Source organism: Pogona vitticeps, chromosome 6 (genome assembly GCF_051106095.1).
Source record: "Pogona vitticeps strain Pit_001003342236 chromosome 6, PviZW2.1, whole genome shotgun sequence".
Lineage (NCBI taxonomy): Eukaryota > Metazoa > Chordata > Lepidosauria > Squamata > Agamidae > Pogona > Pogona vitticeps.
This window is the reverse complement of record NC_135788.1, coordinates 69,864,112-69,884,890: the sequence shown is the minus strand read 5'-3', so window position 1 is coordinate 69,884,890 and position 20,779 is coordinate 69,864,112. Positions and strand designations below refer to the sequence as shown.

Genomic DNA, 20,779 nt, shown 5'->3' with positions numbered 1-20,779 from the left:
GAACTCAGATGATACTAACTTGGTCTTGTTTTTAAATACTTGAAAAACAGCCAGCCATCAGCAAGGATACAGTGCTAAATCAAGACATCTTCAACATAAAAACTGCAACAAGTTTAAAAGTTCTGATTCTGTAGAATTTCTTCAATTCAGATGGCACTCCTATAGGGGAAAAATGACTAACAGAATGGAAAACAAGGTTTATTTTTTCTTGCGGTGTGCAGATCATACAACAAAATGGAGGAATTGTTGAAGTAGATGTACATTTTAGTCAGGAAGGCACAATATTTTTAATAAAAAGGATGAAATACTTTTGTTGTTATGTGGCATGAAGTTGTCTCTGACTATGAATGAGTGATCTTGAAAGGATCAAGTCCTCAACTGCTTTTTGTTGTTATTTAGTTGTTAAGTCTTGTCCGGCTCTTCGTGACCCCATGGACCAGAGCATGCCAGGCCCTCCTGTCTTTCAGCGCCTCCCGGAGTTGGGTCAAATTCATGTTGGTAGTTTCGGTGACACTGTCCAACCATCTCATCCTTTGTCATCCCCTTCTCCTCTTCACACTTTCCCAGCATCAGAGTCTTTTCCAGGGAGTCTTCTCTTCTCCTGAGATAGCCAAAGTATTGGAGCCTCAGCTTCAGGAGCTGTCCTTACAGGCAGTTGATATGGAGGGGAAGATACGAAAGCAGTGACAGATTTTACTTTCTTGGGCTCCATGATCACTGCAGATGGGGACAGCAGCCACAAAATCAAAAGATGCCTGCTTCTTGAAACGTAGACAGCATCTTAAAAAGCAGAGACCTCACCTTGCCGACAAAGCTCCGCATAGTCAAAGCTATGGTTTTTCCAGTAGCCATGTATGGAAGTGAGAGCTGGACCGTAAAGAAGGCTGACCACCGAATAATTGATACTTTTGAATTGTGGTGCTGGAGGAGACTCTTGAGAGTCGCCTGGACCGCAAGGAGAACGAATCTATCCATTTTGAAGGAAATCAACCCTGAGTGTTCAATGGAAGGACAGATCCTGAAGCTGAGGCTCCAATACTTTGGTCATCTGATGAGAAGACTCCCTGGAAAAGACACTGATGTTGGAAAAGTGTGAAGGCAAGAGAAGGGGACGTCAGAGGATGAGATGGTTGGACAGTGTCATCGAAGCTACCAACATGAATTTGACCCAACTCCGGAAGGCAGTGGAAGACAGGAGGGCCTGGCGTGCTCTGGTCCATAGGGTCACAAAGAGTTGGACACGACTAAATGACTAAACAACAACAACAATCATTTTTGTAGTTTAGGACACACTTTTTAGAAAACTGTCATAAATGAAATATAATTTAAAATATCTAAAATCAACAACGGTTGAGAAAAAGGCTTTTTCATAAAGTACAGCTGGCTTGAGGATATTCTCTTGTACTTTCTGCCCTACTTTCCTTCTGTACATGCCCTAGCCACCGTATGTATATTTATCTCTGAGTAAGCATGACCAGCCCTACTATCAGGCAGAGAAAACCAACTACGTTAGACAGAGAATTTTCCTGTCATGAAGGAGCAATAGTTGTTGTCTTTTAAACACAGGCGCTAAACGAAGAAGGAAACAAAGTTTGCATTCCTTGGAAACAATACACCGTAACGGGGACGGGCTAGGAAGGATGAGAAGATTTTTTGCTAAATCACCTCACGGGGCAAAACGCCTTCGGCTGGACCTACAAGGAACTACCGCGACACGGTCATGTCCTATAACTCCCATCATCCGAGGCTATTTTCCACGCTCCCTTGGGCTGATGGGAAATGAAGTCCAACGACATCGAGGGAGGGACATCACTCACGCTTGACAGGTCGCGTTTGTAAAAGGGTTCACACAGAAAAATAACTCGCATGTGCCTTGATTGAAATATTGCGACGGCTTTCAGCGCCTACGAAGGCTCAGGAAAAGACGTGTGGATTGCGAAAGCGAATTGGACCCTGCCCGTCGCCGTAGCCGCTCGGTCTTTTTTCCCTTCGGGTCCACGTCGGCCGCGCATGCGCCGTGGCGTCGCCGCTTACCTGCCGCCTGCTTGAGGTGCAGCCGCAAAGAGGCGAAAGCGGGCGCGCTGGGGGCAGGGCGGCAAAGGAGGTCGACGCATTCCCCCCTCCCCCCTCATTTTCCGTCTCTTTCAGGGGGTCCGTCGTGAGGCGAAGTAAAACCCATCCCTGCCCAGCGGACAGGGCCGCGAAAGACAGAGGCTCCCGTCAGTTCGCGGCCGCTTCGCCTCTCTCGGCCTCCCTGTCCCGTCGTCATGTTCAAGAAACTGAAGCAGAAGATCAACGAGGAACAAACCTCGGCGGCCCCGCGAAGCCCCGCCGGCGACGCCGCCCCCTCCTCTCCCAGCCCGGCCCAGGTTTGTAGCGGAGTTGGAAGGTGTCGGGAAGCACCTCTGCCTCGCGGGTGTGGGGGTGGGTGGGGGAGCGGGTTTCCTTTCTCGGGCTTCTGTCAGGCGGGTGGAGGTCAAGGGACGAGGAAGACGAAGGGAACAGGGCCGCCGTTCAGAGGTGGGGAGGGCCTGCTCTTCAGGGTTTGTGTGTTGTTGGTGGTGGTGGTGGTGGGGTCTCCTCGAGCGCCGCGTGCTCTTGACGTCGGTGGTAAACATTTCCCGCCCCCTCGACTTGACCGACACTTTCCTTTCGTCGGGCGTGTGCGTGTGCGAAGCCGGTGAGGGACTACTGTGATGCCGTCATCTCCTGCTGGGCCTCCTTTCAAGTTTAGGATGATCGTGTGCGTGCCGAGTTTGAGCTACCTTCCAATAATGTGGTCCCACTAGTGCAGTCCTATATGCGTTTGCTTACACGTAGATCCCTTTCAATTTAGCCCTGCCGACTATTCCAGCTGCGCGGTTGCAGGATTCCGGTCATACCAGGAAGTATAACGCATATGTGAAGGTGCAGTCTGTATGTAGCCTGCCCGTTGAATCCAGCCCTGTTTGTTCCCGAATGCTTTGAAGCAAATACTACACACTTGGTGGTGTTTGTTTCGGTAGTGTCGATAACGTATATCTTTTTTGTTAGTTCCTTAGAGCATTAGTTCGTTTCAGCCCCAAATTATTTCAAGACAAGATACAACTCTTCAGAGATTTTTTTTCTCATAATCGTAGATATTTATATACAGTCTTGCTGATTTTGCTATATCCCCAGGTGGTAAGAGCAAGGAGTGTTTGAAAGAGCAGGAAGAGTAATTTATTGCAGTCACTGTTGGGAATCTAGGAAGGGTGGACCTAGACGTGCAGAACAGCATAGCACCTTGTGGAACATGGTGTATTCCTTAGCTTTTTGAATATTTGTTGAAAGGCTGTTTGCATAATTAGGCTCGAAGTAATTATTCTGGAGGATCTAGGTGAATGACCATTTACAGCATTTATGCTGGAGTCATTCATTGTGCCATCTTCCATTATGTCAGATTATCACAACAGATTTAGATCAACTCAAGGGATTGTTATAGGCTAGTGACTACAGGAAGATTTGTGCTAAGCAGTTCTTCATGAAAGCATCTTCTCTGTGATTTTCTCAGTGACCACATTATGGAGGGAAAGGAAGTGGAATCTTTTTGAAATTAGTAAGCCTTGATTTCTGACTCTTTTATCAGATTGTGCTTTCCTCCCATAGCTCTTGAAAAACAATCAAGTTTCTCCCTCCCTAGTTTGAGTCTTATTTTGGATGAATGTTTGAAATTTCACTGCAGCTATAAGCAGTATAATTCCTTTTTTGAGAGATAAAGGGCTGAAGTGGTAGAATCCCTGCCAGCTTGTAGACCATGCTAGGATGTAGCTCTCCCAGAAATTGGGGAGGGTGTGTGTGCATTAGTCGTTGGTTGAGGAGCTGCTGGATTGCACCACTGCATCATGATGCAGGTAAAGACTGTCATTGCTGAATACTCATCCATGTCAAAAAACATATTAAATAAGAAACCCTAGTACATTGAAAATAAGCTTTTAACTTTGCCTCTTCTCATTAAGAAGTTTTAAAAAATATTTATTTATTTAAAAAATGTTGCCCCACCTTTCTTCTTAAAAGGACCCAAGGCAACTTTCACTGTTAAAAAGACACTATTAAAAGCTAAAAGCAGTAAGTACACAAATATTAAAAAATAATTAAACATTGCATTAAAATGGTAAATAAAATCAATACTAAAATGCAGGAGATTATTAAAAATGTGATTACACACCTTATCTCCAAAAAGGTACTGTTTTTGTATGATTGCACTGTTATGTGTGGATTCGGTATGATATTGTTTGTTAGTAGATCTCTGCTACATATTTAAGTGAGATGTTGGGATAACTTATAAAATGTAAAGATATAGGTACAGTAAAAGAAAAAAAGGCAGCATAGCTGTAACAGGAAGCAACTACAACAGCAGATTAAATTTATATCTGTTGCATTATTATGTGCCATCAAGATGCTTCTGACTTACATAGATCCTAGGAATTAATGACTCACAAAACTGTGCTGTTAAGAGCCATGCTCAGTTCTTGCAGATTAAAGGCTGTGCTTTCCTTTTTAGAGTCCTCTCATCTTTCGTCTTCCTCTTTTCCTCCTCTTCAGTTTTTTCTGGCATTATTGTCTTCTCAAGTACATCTTGTATACTCACAGTATGTCCAAAGTATAATGCCATCAGTTTAGTCATGTTAGCTTCTAAAAAGGATTCAGGCTTAAATTGATCTAGAACTCATTTATGTATTTACAAATTATTCTTCTGGAAGGCACTGGTGGCCAGAAAGCAGGATTTGAAAGCCTCAGGAGGCTTGCAGGCTATACTTTGCTCATCTGATCTAGACTGTTACTCAGTATCACACTGAATGAACCTACTGTCAATGTTAGTTTTGTTTTTGGCTTGGATCCAGTTCATTGGCTTGTAATGTAAAAGTAATGCAGGCATTAAAACTGGTGTGCCAGCTGCACCTGTTCCTTGATATGTCTGATTTAGCTATGGTGACACATGCCTTAGTTATATCCAACTTGAATTACTGTAACACATTCTGCGTGGGGCTGCCTTTGATGACAGTTTGGAAACTTTAGCTGGTGCAAAATTCAGCAGCCAGGCTGCTGACTGGGGCCAATTATAGGGAGCCATTAATGCCCTGCATGGACTGCCGGTCCATTTCTGGGCCCAGTTCAAAGTGCTGATTACCTATAAAGACAGCTTGGGTCTAGGCCATCTGAAGGGCCTTATCTTCCCATATGAGCCTTCTTGGCATTGGAAATCATCAGAGGAGGACCTCCTCTCAGTCCTATTGGCAGGACAGGCACAACTGATGGGGACACAGGAGAGGGGCTTCTCTGTGGCATCTCCCAGGTTATGGAATGCTCTCCCTTGGGAAATTGGCATGGCTGTTAGCGCAAAATCAGCAGAAATTCAGCAGAATCAGCAGAGCATTGATCAGTCCAGGTAGTCCAAATAACTCACGCACACACAGGCAGCTTCTCCCAACACCAATGTGTATTTACAGGATATATACAGCAGTTCAGTCTGGCAGCATAACAGGATAACATTAATCACAAATCAGGAATACATCTTCTGTATAGCTTCATGCATATATACATCTGCACATCTGCATGTGACCAATCACATTAGATGTTACATCATCCTTGAGTCAGCATGACTCAGCATTCTTACACACCTGTACAATATGGCTGCTCATTAACACACACCTTGTTCTGTTCAGCCCTGGAAATTATCCTTGACACCCCTCCTAATTTATGCCTGAGCAGAACATATACCCAATTCTTCAATCATTTTGTATGTTCAGAGGTTTTGTCAAAATGTCAGCTAAATTTTTCTCTGTCTCGCAATATTATAGCTCAATTCACTTGTCTGACATTATGATACTTTATGTCAATGTGCTTACTAATGCTTCACATCTTTTCAGTGGTCGCCATCTGAATGCACGTAGTGTAATCTTCATACACAGTTATGGCCCGATCCACTGTAACTCTTAAGTAATTGTACCACACAATTTCTGAGCACAGTTCTGATAATGCTGCAAATTCTGTTTCGGCTGTTGATGTGGCAATGGAACTTTTGTTTCCTTGACTTCCATCCCACCAAAGTATCTGCAAACATTACTGCAAACTCAGAAACTGGTTTTCTGTCTATTACATCATTGGCCCAATCACTATCTACATACGCTTTTAATTTCAATTCATTTGAGGGTTTTATGATTAAACATTTTAAATATCTGAACACCCTTTTTACTCCTAACCAATATTTTTGTGTAGGTTTTGACACATGTCTACTCAGAATATTCACCACTGCAGCAATGTCTGGTCTTGTCCAATTGGCAAGATATATCAGACTTCCTATTGCTGACTGATATATTTACTGATTTTCAAACTCTTTGTTCTCAGTTTCTGACTTTTGAAAGTTCACTGTCATTGGAGTTTGTAAATTTTTACATTCTTGCATGTTATATTTTTCCAGCATTGTCTTGTTTCTGAATTTTCACCCCCAATAATTTTGTATTGGACCTAGGTTCTTCAATTTGAATTCCTTTTTCAACTGCTTTTCAAATAAATCTATTTGGCTGTGATCTTTTGACATAAACATATGTTGTCTACATAGGCTAACAAAATATTTAGCTCTTTTCCACATTCTTTCACATATAAACATGGATCTGCCAAACTTTTTCTATATTTTAACCTTTTCAGTGCTGAATGCAGACACTTATTCCAATTCTCACCGATTGTTTCAATCCGTAAATTGCTTTGTTTAATCTGTATACTATTCATGGTTTAGAGCTTTCAAAACCAGGTGCCCGCACCATATACAATTCTTCATGTAACTCTGCATTTAAATAAGCAGTTGTAATGTCAAAATGGTTTACTGTATAATTTCTAGAAGCAGCCAGATTTAAGGCTAACCTCATTGTTTCTGATTTTGCTGTTGGTGAAAATACCTCATCATAATGTACATTTTTCTTTTGTGTGTACCCCTGAGCTACTAGTCTTGCTTTGTACCTGTAATCCCCATTGTTTTGCAATTTTTTTTATAGACCCATTTGCTACCAATTACTTTATGTTCTGGTGGCAACTTTGTTTCTGTAAATACTCCATGCTCATCCATGGACTTTAATTCCTCCTCCATGGCCTGTTCCCATTTTTTCCCTATTTCTGGAAGAAGCATCACTTCCTCAAAATTCTTGGACTCTTGATATACATGATACACTTTTATTTCCCCTACACCAAACCTTGTTGGAGAGATTCCTTTATTAGCCCTTTCAGACCTTTTGGGGATTGCAGGCTGACTTTCTACCTCACTATGTTCCCCATCATCCTCTTCTTCTGAGGTGCTGTTACTTGAGCTTTCTTCAGCCTCTTACTTTGGCTCTATCTCATTTCCCTGATACTTCACACTTTCTCTTATGGGAATGTATATTTGGGAATTTGCGTGTATGTTGTCCCAGTTTTCATGCTCACAAAAGTTAGCTGATTGGGAGATTACTACATTTTTGTTTCCATCCAGGAAAGGATATGTCTTGGACCCTCTTTCATAGCCCCAAACCCTCATTTTCTTAGCTTTTGGTCTCCCTTTTCTTCTGGTTTCCTTTGGTACGTGCACCCAGGCACTACAACCAAACACTCTCATATGCTGTCGGGAAGGCTCTTTCCCATACAACATATAATGTGGGGTTTGCTCTATAGCTGAAGACCACAGTCTGTTACTTCTTCATGGATTGCTGCTTCTTCATGGATTGCTGCCTTGTCGTGGCGAAGGGGCTTGAGTAACTCAGAGAAACTATGGGCTGTGCCGTGCAGGGACACCCAAGACGGACAGGACATAGTGGAGAGTTCCGACTAAACGCAATCCACCTGGAGTAGGAAATGGCAAGCCACTCCAGTATCTTTGCCAAGAACGCCCCATGATCAGAAACAAAAGGCTAAAAGATATGACGCTGGAAGATGGGCCCCTCAGGTCAGAAGGCGTCCAACATGCTACTGAGGAAGAGCGGAGGACAAGTACAAGTAGCTCCAGAGCTAATGAAGTGGTTGGGCCAAAGCCGAAAGGACGCTCAGCTGTGGACGTGCCTGGAAGTGAAAGGAAAATCCAATGCTGCAAAGAAAAATACTGCATAGGAACCTGGAATGTAAGATCTATGAACATTGGGAAGCTGGAGGTGGTCAAACAGGAGATGGCAAGAATAAACATCGACATCCTGGGCATCAGTGAACTAAAATGGACAGGAATGGGCAAATTCAGCTCAGATGATTATCATATCTACTATTGTGGACAAGAATCCCGTAGAAGGAATGGAGTAGCCGTCATAGTCAACAAAAGAGTGGGAAAAGCTGTAATGGGATACAATCTCAAAAATGATAGAATGATGTCAATACGAATCCAAGGCAGACCATTCAACATCACAATAATCCAAGTTTATGCACCAACCAGCATTGCTGAGGAGACTGAATTTGAACAATTCTATGAAGATTTACAACACCTTCTAGAACTGACACCAAAGAAAGATATTCTTCTCATTCTAGGGGACTGGAATGCTAAAGTAGGGAGCCAAGAGATAAAAGGAACAACAGGGAAGTTTGGCCTTGGAGTTCAGAACGAAGCAGGACAAAGGCTAATAGAGTTTTGTCAAGAGAATAAGCTGGTCATCACAAACACTCTTTTCCAACAACACAAGAGGCGACTCTATACATGGAAATCACCAGATGGGCAATATCGAAATCAGATTGATTATATTCTCTGCAGCCAAAGATGGAGAAGCTCTATACAGTCAGCAAAAACAAGACCTGGAGCTGACTGCGGTTCTGATCATCAGCTTCTCATAGCAAAATTCAAGCTTAGACTGAAGAGAGTAGGAAAAACCACTGGGCCACTCAGGTATAATCTAAACCAAATCCCTTATGAATACACAGTGGAAGTAAAGAACAGATTTAAGGAACTAGATTTGGTGGACAGAGTGCCTGAAGAACTTTGGATAGAGGCTCGTAACATTGTCCAGGAGGCAGCAACGAAAACCATCCCAAAGAAAAGGAAATGCAAGAAAGCAAAGTGGCTGTCCAACGAGGCCTTAGAAATAGCAGAGAGGAGAAGGGAAGCAAAATGCAAGGGAGATAGGGAAAGTTACAGAAACTTGAATTCAGACTTCCAAAGAATAGCAAGGAGAGACAAGAGGGCCTTCGTAAATGAACAATGCAAAGAAATAGAGGAAGATAACAGAAAAGGAAAGACCAGAGATCTGTTCAGGAAAATTGGACATATTAGAGGAACATTTTGCGCAAAGATGAACATGATAAAAGACAAAAATGGGAGGGACCTAACAGAAGCAGAAGACGTCAAGAAGAGGTGGCAAGAATACACGGAGGAATTATATCAGAAAGATGTGGATATCCCGGACAACCCAGACAATGTAGTTGCTGACCTTGAGCCAGACATCCTGGAGAGCGAAGTCAAGTGGGCCTTAGAAAGCCTGGCTAACAACAAGGCCAGTGGAGGTGATGGCATTCCAGTTGAACTATTTAAAATCTTGAAAGATGATGCTGTTAAGGTGCTACATTCAATATGCCAGCAAGTTTGGAAAACTCAACAGTGGCCAGAGGATTGGAAAAGATCAGTCTACATCCCAATCCCAAAGAAAGGCAGTGCCAAAGAATGCTCCAACTACCGTACAATTGCACTCATTTCGCACGCTAGCAAGGTTATGCTCAAAATCCTACAAGGTAGGCTTCAGCAGTATGTGGACCGAGAACTCCCAGAAGTACAAGCTGGATTCCGAAGAGGCAGAGGAACTCGAGACAAATTGCTAACTTGCGCTGGATTATGGAGAAAGCCAGAGAGTTCCAGAAAAATATCTACTTCTGCTTCATTGACTATGCGAAAGCCTTTGACTGTGTGGACCACAGCAAACTATGGCAAGTTCTTAAAGAAATGGGAGTGCCTGACCACTTTATCTGTCTCCTGAGAAACCTATATGTGGGACAGGAAGCAACAGTTAGAACTGGTCATGGAACAACTGAGTGGTTCAAAATTGGGAAAGGAGTACGGCAAGGCTGTATATTGTCCCCCAGCTTATTTAACTTATATGCAGAATACATCATGCGGAAGGCTGGACTGGAAGAAACCCAAGCCGGAATTAAGATTGCCGGAAGAAATATCAACAACCTCCGATATGCAGATGATACCACTCTGATGGCAGAAAGTGAGGAGGAATTAAAGAACCTTGTAATGAGAGTGAAAGAGGAGAGTGCAAAAAACGGTCTGAAACTCAACATCAAAAAAACTAAGATCATGGCCACTGGTCCCATCACCTCCTGGGAAATAGAAGGGGAAGATATGGAGGCAGTGTCAAATTTTATCTTCCTGGGCTCCATGATCACTGCAGATGGAGACAGCAGCCCTGAAATTAAAAGGCGCCTTCTTCTTGGGAGGAAAGCGATGACAAATCTGGACAGCATCTTGAAAAGCAGAGACATCACCTTGCCAACAAAAGTCCGAATAGTCAAAGCTATGGTTTTTCCTGTCGTGATGTATGGAAGTGAGAGCTGGACCATAAAGAAAGCAGACCGCCGAAGAATTGATGCCTTTGAATTGTGGTGCTGGAGGAGGCTCTTGAGAATCCCCTGGACTGCAAGGAGAACAAACCTATCAGTTCTAAAGGAAATCAACCCTGAGTGCTCACTGGAAGGACAGATCCTGAAGCTGAGGCTCCAGTACTTTGGCCATCTAATGAGAAGAAAAGACTCCCTGGAAAAGACCCTGATGTTGGGAAAGTGTGATGGCAAGAGGAGAAGGGGACGACCGAGGATGAGATGGCTGGACAGTGTCTGCGAAGCAACCAACATGAACCTGACACAACTCCGGGAGGCAGTAGAAGACAGGAGGGCCTGGCGTGCTCTGGTCCTTGGGGTCACGAAGAGTCGGACACGACTAAACGACTAAACACACACACAGTCTGTTAACAATGTAATTCGAGGTTAACAACACTTTTCCCCAGTACACATGACTCATTTTAGCATCTGCTATTAGGGCATCATTCATTGTTTGCAGGACTCCATTCCTGCGCTCTGCAGCCCTATTTTGGAAAGGAGAACATGGACTGGTTTTTCCGTGGAATATTCCTCTGTTGTTCAACCATGTCTGGAACTTTCCTGACATGAATTCAGACCCTCTGTCTGTAATTGAGCCACTTTCTGGTCATATAGCCTTTGCACAAAATTCACCCAATATTTGAAATGATTGAACACTTCTGCTTTGTTTTTCATCAAGTAGCAGAAAGAATAACATGTGTAGTCATCTACAATGACTAGAACATATTTCACTCCTCCCATAGATGGCACAAGAGGCTCGATTCTGTTTTTCTTCCTCGTCATCTAACGCAGTGGGGAGATTGGAAACAATCTGCCACAAGTCCTCCCTTCTCAGCAGCATCTCGGCTTTAACCAACCATGTTTGATAATTTTTTTCATTTAGCTCCGTTAAGAGAAAACCTCCCATGTTTGCTGCCCCAAATGACTGCATGCTGCTGCCTTTTCTCTTGGTCCTCCGTTCTCTTTCCCCTCCTGGGATCTCAATGGCAGAACTCTCACCTTCCTGGACTTTTTCCATATGCCTCTGTGGCACCCTCTGGTATTCACCGGCTTCCTTGGTGCAAGGCAGGTATTGCAGGGCGCGTCACTGAGCCCATAACCCCTTGTTAGAGCAAAATCAGCAGAAGTTGAGCAGAATCAGCAGAGTATTGATCAGTCCAGGTAGTCCAAACAACTCACACACACACAGGCAGCTTCTCCCAACACCAGCGTGTATTTACAGGATATATACAGCAGTTCAGTCTGGCAGCATAACAGGATAGCATTCATCACAAATCAGGAATACAGTGGTGCCTCGCTAGACAGTTACCCCGCATGACAGTTTTTCGCTAGACATTGGCATTTTGCGATCGCTATAGCGATTCGCAAAACAATGATTCCTATGGGGGAATTTCACTGGACAATGTTTGGTCCCTGCTTCGCAAACCGATTTTCGCTAGACGACGATTTTGACAGCTCCCTCCGTGCTAGCAAACAGGTGTTTTTGGGACCTAAGCTTCGTAAGACAGCGATTTAAACAGCTGATTGGCGGTTCGCAAAGCGGCTTTCCTATGGCCGATCTTCGCTAGATAATGACGAATCTTCTCCATTGGAACGCATTAAACAGGTTTCAGTGCATTCCAGTGGGGAAATGCTTTTCGCTGTACAATGATTTTGCTAAACAGCGATTTCAGTGGAACGGATTCTCATCGTCTAGTGAGGCACTACTGTAAATTTTCTGTATAGCTTCACTTATATACACATATATACATCTGCATGTGACCAATCACATTAGATGTTACATCATCCATGAGTCAGCATCCATGGGTCAGCATGACTCAGCATTCTTACACATGTATAATATGGCTGCTCATTAACACACACCTTGTTCTGTTCAGCCCTGGAAATTATCCTTGACAATGGCCCCCTCCCTTTTATCCTTCTGCTGAAAGCCAAAGACCCATCTCTTCAAGCAGGATTTTAACAGTCCCAATTGAATCCCTGAATGCCTTCTTAGGGTCAGATAATTCTTATTGTTCACTTGCTTTTAATTATTCAATTGTACAGTGGTGCCCCGCATAGCGAGGTTAATCCGTTCCAGATTAACCTTCGCTATGCGAAAACATCGTTGTACGGGGCAGGAAAAGCCTATTGGAACGCATTAAACTTAGTTTAATGCGTTCCAATAGGCGCCAGAACTTACCCCTCCAGCGATGTTTTCGCGGTCCGGCGGCCATTTTGGAGCCGCCGATCAGCTGTTCGGCGGCTCCAAAATGGCCGCCGGATGACCCGAAATGGCCCCCTGTGAGTGTTTTCGCACCCTCCCCTTGCTTACCGAGGTCGCGAAAATGCTGCGGGGGGGGCATTTCGGGTCATCTGGCGGCCATTTTGGAGCCGCCGATCAGCTGTTCAGCGGCTCCAAAATGGCCGCCGGACGCCCCAATCGTCGCAAAGCGATTGCGGCGATTGGGGCAGCTCTGTATAGCGATCCCCAAAAAGGGATCGCTATACGGATTCTTCGTTATACGGTGCGCTCGTTAAGCGAGGCACCACTGTATTTTAATTGGCATTTCATAATTTTAAAAAACTTTCCATGTTATTTTATTTTTTTAAATTTCCAAAACAAATACAAGAATACAAAATACTTACTAATACAATCTAAAACACAGTGCACCCCCATACCCACAGGACACTTTGGAGCAATAGTTTCATTATGAACCTCCTTTCCAAAATTATATTGATTGTTGCTTAGAGGCTTTCCCCTTTCCTTTCACTAATACAAATTCAATGAATCTACCCCAAATAGCATAAAATATTTAAACTTATTTCCCCTCTTTTCATCTTAAGTTCAGTAGTCAATTTATCATTTAACGCAATGTCCCATGCTTCATTATACCAATCTTCTAATTTAATATCATTTTTATCTTTCCAGAATCTAGCTATTAATATTCTAGCACTTGTCATAAGATTGGAAATCAGTTTCTTTCCAAATACAGTGGTGCCTCGCTTAACGGGCACCCCGTTTAACGACGAAACCGCTTAGCGATGAAGATTTTGCGATCACTTTTGCAATCGCATTGCAATGTTTTAAATAGGAAGAAATCCCTTTGCGATGATCGGTACCCTGTTTCAGTTACTGAATATCGCATAGTGATGTTTTTAAAACAGCTGATCGGCAGTTCCAAAATGGCTGCCGGGGAAAAAATGGCCACCCGCTGTGTTTTGGGATGGATTCCTCGCTTACCGGGCAGCGAAAATGGCTGCCGTATGGAGGATTTTCACTTTAAGGTGAGTTTTAAGCCCATAGGAACGCATTGAAGGGGTTTCAATGCATTCCTATGGGCTTTTTAAAATCGCATAGTGACGAAATCGCTTTGCAGCTATTTTTGCTGCACGAATTATCGTTGCTATGCGAGGCACCACTGTATATAACATATTTCCTTAAAAATCAATTTCCAAAATTTCTGAAGCAATTTACACTCCCGCCACATATGATAATATGTGCCAATTTCTTAATCACATTTGCAACAGGCCTTAGAATTGTCTGAACTTACTATGTTCAATTTCACCGGAGTCATATACCACCTTAAACTAATTTTACATTTTTTTCTTTATTCTTGCCAACATTAATCTTAAAACTCTCATCTTCCAAATTTTTGTCCAATCCTCTGTTTAATTTCTGTTTTTAAATCATGTTCCCAAATTGATTTCAAACTTTCTGTTTCAGTCTCTTTTTCCTCTTGGGGAGGGGTGTTGTACGGAGAATGTTGAAACATATCTTGGGTTGACTGAAAACTTGGTATCTATTGTCCTGAAATAGTTGCTGTCATAGCTTGTAGGTTTTTGAGAAGTCAATATGTATTTATTACTGTTACCTCTGTTCCAGGGACCTTCTAGATCTTCACCATTACCAACTAGAAGCAGAACGTCTTCACTTGTAGAGCAAAATGATGAAGGCACTTTAACACCCGACAAAGAGGTGGGCTAAAAAAATCTGTCTGTTAGAACAAGAGCAGGGGGAGTTCTGTCCCAAATAATGAAGAAATTGTGTGAAAAATGAAGCCATATGTGGGAAAATGATGAGATTTGTGTGTTATGTTGTGTGTGACTCCCAGCATCTGGCCCGCCCAGGATGGCCACTTCTGCTGGTTGGTTGTGTGAATGCCTGGAAAATTCTGGACTTGTACTCTTAAAATATGAACTAGCACACTGCTACTTACAACATGCATTTTTAAAAAAGCTAAAACTACCCTTCTAATAAGAGTATTAAAATCTGATTAAATATATATTCTAGGTACTGAATTGGGCATTTTAAAAAACCAAACAGAAATAACTACAATGCTCACTATTAAAGACCCTTTTTCATTGGCTACAGTGGCCAAAGGTAAAGGTAAAGGTTCCCCTTGACATTTAGTCCAGTCGTGTCCGACTCTAGGGCGCAGTGCTCATCCCCGTTTCCAAGCCATAGAGCCAGCGTTTGTCTGAAGACAGTTTCTGTGGTCATGTGGCCAGCGTGACTAGATACGGAATGCCATTACATTCCCACTGAGGCGGTACTTATTTATCTACTTGCGTTTTTACATGCTTTCGGACTGCTAAGTTGGCAGGAGCTGGGACGAGTGACGGGAGCCCACTCGGTCGTGTGGATTCGATCTTACAACTGCTGGTCTTCTGACCTTGCAGCACAGAGGCTTCTGCGGTTTAACCCGCAGCGCCACCAACACTGGCCAAACACCTATGTAAATTAAAAAAACATATTTTCTTGCCAATGGAAGGAAGGGTGCTGACCTAACTTCTGTTGGAGGTGAATTCCATGGTGTGTGAATAGCAACAGAAAAGGCTGTCTTTGTACAGACATCAAGAAGAGGTGGCAAGAACAGACAGAGGAATTATATCAGAAAAATCTGGATGTCCTGGACAACCCAGATAGTGTGGCTGCTGATCCTGAGCCAGAAATCCCAGAGAGTGAAGTCAAGTAGGCCTTAGAAAGCATGGCTAACAATAAGGCCAGTTAAGGTGACGGCATTCCGTTGAACTATTTAAAATCTTAAAAGATGACTCTGTTAAGGTGTGACAGAGGTGCGGCGTTACCAGACTACGCCAGGGGGCGCTATGGTGAAATGAACTGCTCAGAGATGAAACCAAACAGACACTGTTGTAATGTAGGTAGAATTATTTACATTAAAGTTCATATATACAGGTACAAATACAACTTCTCTTGTCTTTACACAGTCCTGGTCTTTCACAGTAGTTCTTCAGTTTGCAATAGTAAATTACAGGTTCAGTATCCAAAGATTGTTACCAATATAAATAGTCCAGCATCCACGAAGTCTTCTCCTCTCACCACGGAGATAGTCTTCTTCCAGGACCTTCCTCTTGCAATGTAGCAAATCTTCATCCAGCGATGCAGCATAAATTTCTTTCACAATCAACCAAATAAACAGCTCTCAACTACACAACCACCAACTACCCAACAACCCAACTACCCAACAACTTGTGTCTGCAAGCTTGGCTAGCTTTATTCTTGGTTGCTCCAGTCAACTTGGTTGTCCCACAGCTGTCTCAATTAACCCAGCTGTGTTATTTTGGTACATGTTGCTCACTAAATTCTGATCCTGTTGTGACTTATCTACTGAATTGCAATGAACAATTCCTAAAGGTTGACTTGAGACCTGTCAATCTCCTCCAATTGTTTAGAGCAATTCTGTTACATATTTACTTACATTGTACATTGCTTCTAGCATATACAGAGTTCTTTTTACATTCATATATATATTATATCATTCCTAACATTTCACAAGCTTTGTCATGTTTAGTTGGCCCCAATACTTTAGTCAAACAATCAGCTTTATTATTTTCTGTTCCACAGTATACTAGTTCTATTAATCCATTTTCTATGCTTTGCTTAACATTTTGGTACCTGATATCCGTGTGTTTTGATCTGCTCCTTACATTTGGTGAGTTTGCCATTTGTATGACAGCTTGATTATCTTCAAACACTTTAATTTGTGATTTTATATTTACTCCCAGATCTTGTGCCAATTGTTTATAGAAAATTAAATCTGTACATAATTCAGATAATGCTGCATATTCAGATTCGGCAGAAGACAATGATATAAATTTCTGTCTAGCTGTCTTCCAGCTTATCAAACTTCCTCCCAAATGCACTGTCACGCCTGATGTTGATCTTCTGGTTATTAAATCACTCCCATAATTAGCATCGGCATAAGCAGTAATAGAAAGTTCTCCCTCTGGTTCTAAATTTAGCTTTTTATTTTGTGCCTCCTTTAAATACCTTAGTACTCTTTTTGCTGATTGCCAGTGCCTTTCATTCGGTTTGCTCACATTCCTTGATAATAAGTTCACCGCTATAGATATATCTGGCCTTGACCATCTACTCAAATATAGTAAGCTGCCTATCAGTGATCTATATATATCAATATCACATTCTGGACCATTAATATGTTCTTTCTCAAACTCAATGTTCATAGGAGTTGCTGCACCTTTACAATCTTCCATCTTGTATTGTTTTAGGAGTTTTAATATTTTGCTCTTTTGAGCTATTTTAAATCCTCTCTCACTTCTTTCTATTTCTACTCCTAAGTAGTTACTTATTTCTCCTAAATCTCTTAATTTGTAGTGTCTCTTTAACATTTGAATTGTTTCTTCAGCTTCTTTCTTATCCTTGGTAAATATGGCTAAATCGTCAACAAATATTAATATTATAGCTTGTGTTTTCTCATTTATGAATAAACAAGGGTCTGCCTTTCCTTGCACAAAACCATTATCTTTTAAAGTTTTGGTTAAATGTTGGTTCCATTCATGGCCACTTTGTCTCAGACCATATAAGCTCTTTTTTAATATCCAGCATTTACCTTCATTTTCAATGCCTGGTGGTATTTCCATATAAATTGTGTTTCAGGTCAGCATATAAATAGGCTGTTTCTATGTCAACATGCCTGGTCATGAGATTATGTTTGGCTGCATAGGTTAAAACAAATCTCAATGTCTCTGGTTTTAGAGCCGGTGCAAAAACTTGATCATAGTCGTTTGATGTTTGAGCATGCCCTTTTGCCACTAGCCTTGCTCTATACCTCATATTACCATTGGCATCCACCTTCCTTTTAAATACCCATCTGGATCCAATTACTTTTGATTTTTCAGGCAGTTTCACCTCCTCATAAACTTTCAGTTGTTTTAATGAATTTAACTCTTTCTCCATTGCCTCTTTCCATTTTATTTGTTCCTTCTCAGGCATATTGCATATATCATCATATGTCTCTGGTTCTGCTACATTGAGACAGTAATAGGTCTCAGGCTTGTACCTGTCTGGAGTTCTTCTCTCTCTGCTAGACCTCCTAGGTAATTCCCTGTCCTCCTCGAGAGTTTCCCTCTCTTCTGAGTTGGATGGAATTTCTTTATCAGATTGCATTTCCACAGGTTCTACTTCTCTTTTTATTTCTTGCTCTGTTTGAGAGTCACTATCATCTCCACTATCCTCATTCCTTTCAGACAATTTAATTATTGTTTCTGGGGGTTTACATATTTTGTCCCAGTTACTATGCTCGTTAAATGAAGCACTGCTACTTATGACAAGTTTGTTGGTATTTGGCAATCCAAACCTAAATGCTCTCCTATTTTGTTGGTATCCTAGGAAATACATCAATCTGGCTTTCTTCTCTCCCTTTCTCCTTATTTCTTTTGGAATGTGAACCCATGCAGGAGATCCAAAAACATGTAAAAATTTTAAATTTGGTTTTCTCCCAGTCCAAATTGTGTAAGGTATGTTGTCTATTCCACTGTGCCAAAGAATATTAATATAAAAATTTGCGCACAGTATAGCTTCACCCCAATATTTCTCAGATAGTTTACTCCCCCTAATCATTGCCTCAGCCATGTTCTGCAAAGTTTGGCCCCTTCTTTCAATAAAGGCATTCTGAGTAGGTGTATAGGGAGCGGCTCTCCTGTGAGTAATACCATTTTTCCTTAATATTGCTTGAAATTTGGCATTGGTAAACTCCGTTCCATTGTCAGTTTGTACCATCTTAACCTTTTTTCCTGTTTTGCGCTCTGCAAATTTGAGCCATTTCTCAAACTCTACATGTACTGTACTTTTATCTTTCATGAGATAGCAGAATCCAAACCTGGACTTTTGGTCTTGGATAGAGAGAATGTATCTAGCTCCTCCTAATGATGCACATTTGGGTCCTATTACATCAATTGACACCAAATCTAATATATTTTTCACTTGTACATCACTGTGTTTCATTTTAGGAGCTTTCTTACTCTTGGCTAATTGGCATGCTTGACAATTTACATATTCATTACATTGCTTTAAATTAACTCCTACTGAGTTTTCAATTGTTTTTCTCAGTGTTTTGTAGTTTGCATGTCCTAGTCTTTGATGCCATAAATGAATACAATCTTTGTGTATACATTTGTTCTCATAGACATTGTTAGCCCTAGTACAGTTTAGTCTATATAAATTATTTCTAACATAGCAATTCAATTTTTCATTGTTCTTGCTAGTTATTATACATTTATCCTCATGGAAAGTGCTGATAAACCCATTCTTTGCTAATGAACTCACAGAAAGTAAATTATGCTTAAATTTTGGAACATGTAAAACATCTATTGGTTTAGCTATATAAGGCAATTTAACTTTACCTCTTCCCAGTATTTTAGCACTAATACCATCTGCTAAGCATACTTGTTGGTTGGATACAGGTTGGTAGTTAAATATTAGCTTTTTGTTCTTACACATGCTGGCAGTTGCTCCAGAGTCAACAATCCACTCTTCTTCCTGTTCAGAGTTATAAATTTCCTCAGTTAGGTTTAGTGTTTCTCTCTTGCGTCTTGTTTTTCTTTTTCTTTCTTAAATTTACAATCTCTTATCAGATGTTTTCTTGAGCCACAGGAAAAACAGCATTTTCCAGAATGAATGTTTGCAGCTGTGTCCACCTCCTCCTCACTTTCTTTTAGCTTATCACGGTGATTAGTGAGTTTGGAGTCTCTGAGTTGTTTGTTATCTTTCCTCTTTTGCTCTTCTTCCAAAAGTTTGCTCGTTATATTAATTACTGTCAGCTCTGCTTGAGGAAGAATTTCCAAATTGGTCACCAGCTGATCATATGACTCATCTAATGAAGACAGAATAATAAATGCTTCCTGTATTTCTGTAAATGTGATGTTCTTTTCTCTTAAGTCCATCAGCATTGACTTCATTGCCTCTAAATGTTGAAGCATACTCCCTCCAGCTTGCAGTCTAGTTCGAAAAAGTTTTCTGGCAATTTGTATCTGGCTTCCAACGTTATCTCTTACGAAGAGTCTCCTTAAATCCTCCCATGCCTTCTTTGCTAAGTTTTGGCCTCTCAGGTGGATAAGAAGACGGTCCTCTAGAGTTAACCCAATAATCGCCAGTGCTTTTGCATTTAGTTTCTTTTTTCTCTCATTTAGGACTGCTGGGGGATTTTCTACTATGTCCCACAATGCTTCCTTTTGTAATAGCAATTGAACCTTCTGCTGCCAAGTTGAATAATTCTCCCCATTCAACTTCTTTATGCAGAGTCCAGCCATAGACTTTTCGTTGGCCATTTTTACCACAGACTGTAGCCACACTACTTGGCTCTCTCTCTGGTCAGCAGTTTCTTCAACAGCTTCTTAAATTTATACCTGGATGCAGTCTGGTGCGCTGTCTGGGCCCATAACCAATTGACAGAGGTGCAGCATTACCAGACTACACCAGGGGGCGCTATGGTGAAATGAACTGCTCAGAGATGAAGCCAAACAGACACTGTTGTAGTGTAGGTAGAATTATTTACATTAAAGTTCATATATACAGGTACAAATACAACTTCTCTTGTCTTTACACAGTCCTGGTCTTTCACAGTAGTTCTTCAGTTTGCAATAGTAAATTACAGGTTCAGTATCCAAAGATTGTTACCAATATAAATAGTCCAGCATCCACGAAGTCTTCTCCTCTCACCACGGAGATAGTCTTCTTCCAGGACCTTCCTCTTGCAATGTAGCAAATCTTCATCCAGCGATGCAGCATAAATTTCTTTCACAATCAACCAAATAAACAGCTCACAACCCCCAACTACCCAACAACTTGTGTCTGCAAGCTTGGCTAGCTTTATTCTTGGTTGCTCCAATCAACTTGGTTGTCCCACAGCTGTCTCAATTAACCCAGCTGTGTTATTTTGGTACATGTTGCTCACTAAATTCTGATCCTGTTGTGACTTATCTA

The 20,779-nt window shown here is 41.7% G+C and overlaps 1 protein-coding gene across 13 annotated transcripts in view; it reads left to right on the top strand.

Annotated features, from left to right (window-relative positions):
• Nucleotides 1-2,027: 2,027 nt before the first annotated feature.
• The window catches only part of GOLGA4 (golgin A4), a 104,522-nt gene continuing 85,770 nt past the window's right edge, over nt 2,028-20,779 (top strand). For 6 of the 13 annotated variants that reach the window (XR_012088460.2, XR_013537390.1, XM_020803412.3 and 3 more), the window contains exons 1-2: nt 2,030-2,369; nt 14,420-14,512. Coding sequence is in view for 5 of the 13 variants with exons in the window: in XM_020803412.3 (XP_020659071.3) it covers nt 2,268-2,369; nt 14,420-14,512 (195 nt within the window). In the remaining 8 variants the exon portion in view is untranslated. Of the gene's footprint in view, nt 2,370-14,419; nt 14,513-20,779 lie in introns of all 13 variants that reach the window. The other 7 variants (XR_013537394.1, XR_013537395.1, XR_013537396.1 and 4 more) reach the window with 3 other exon arrangements.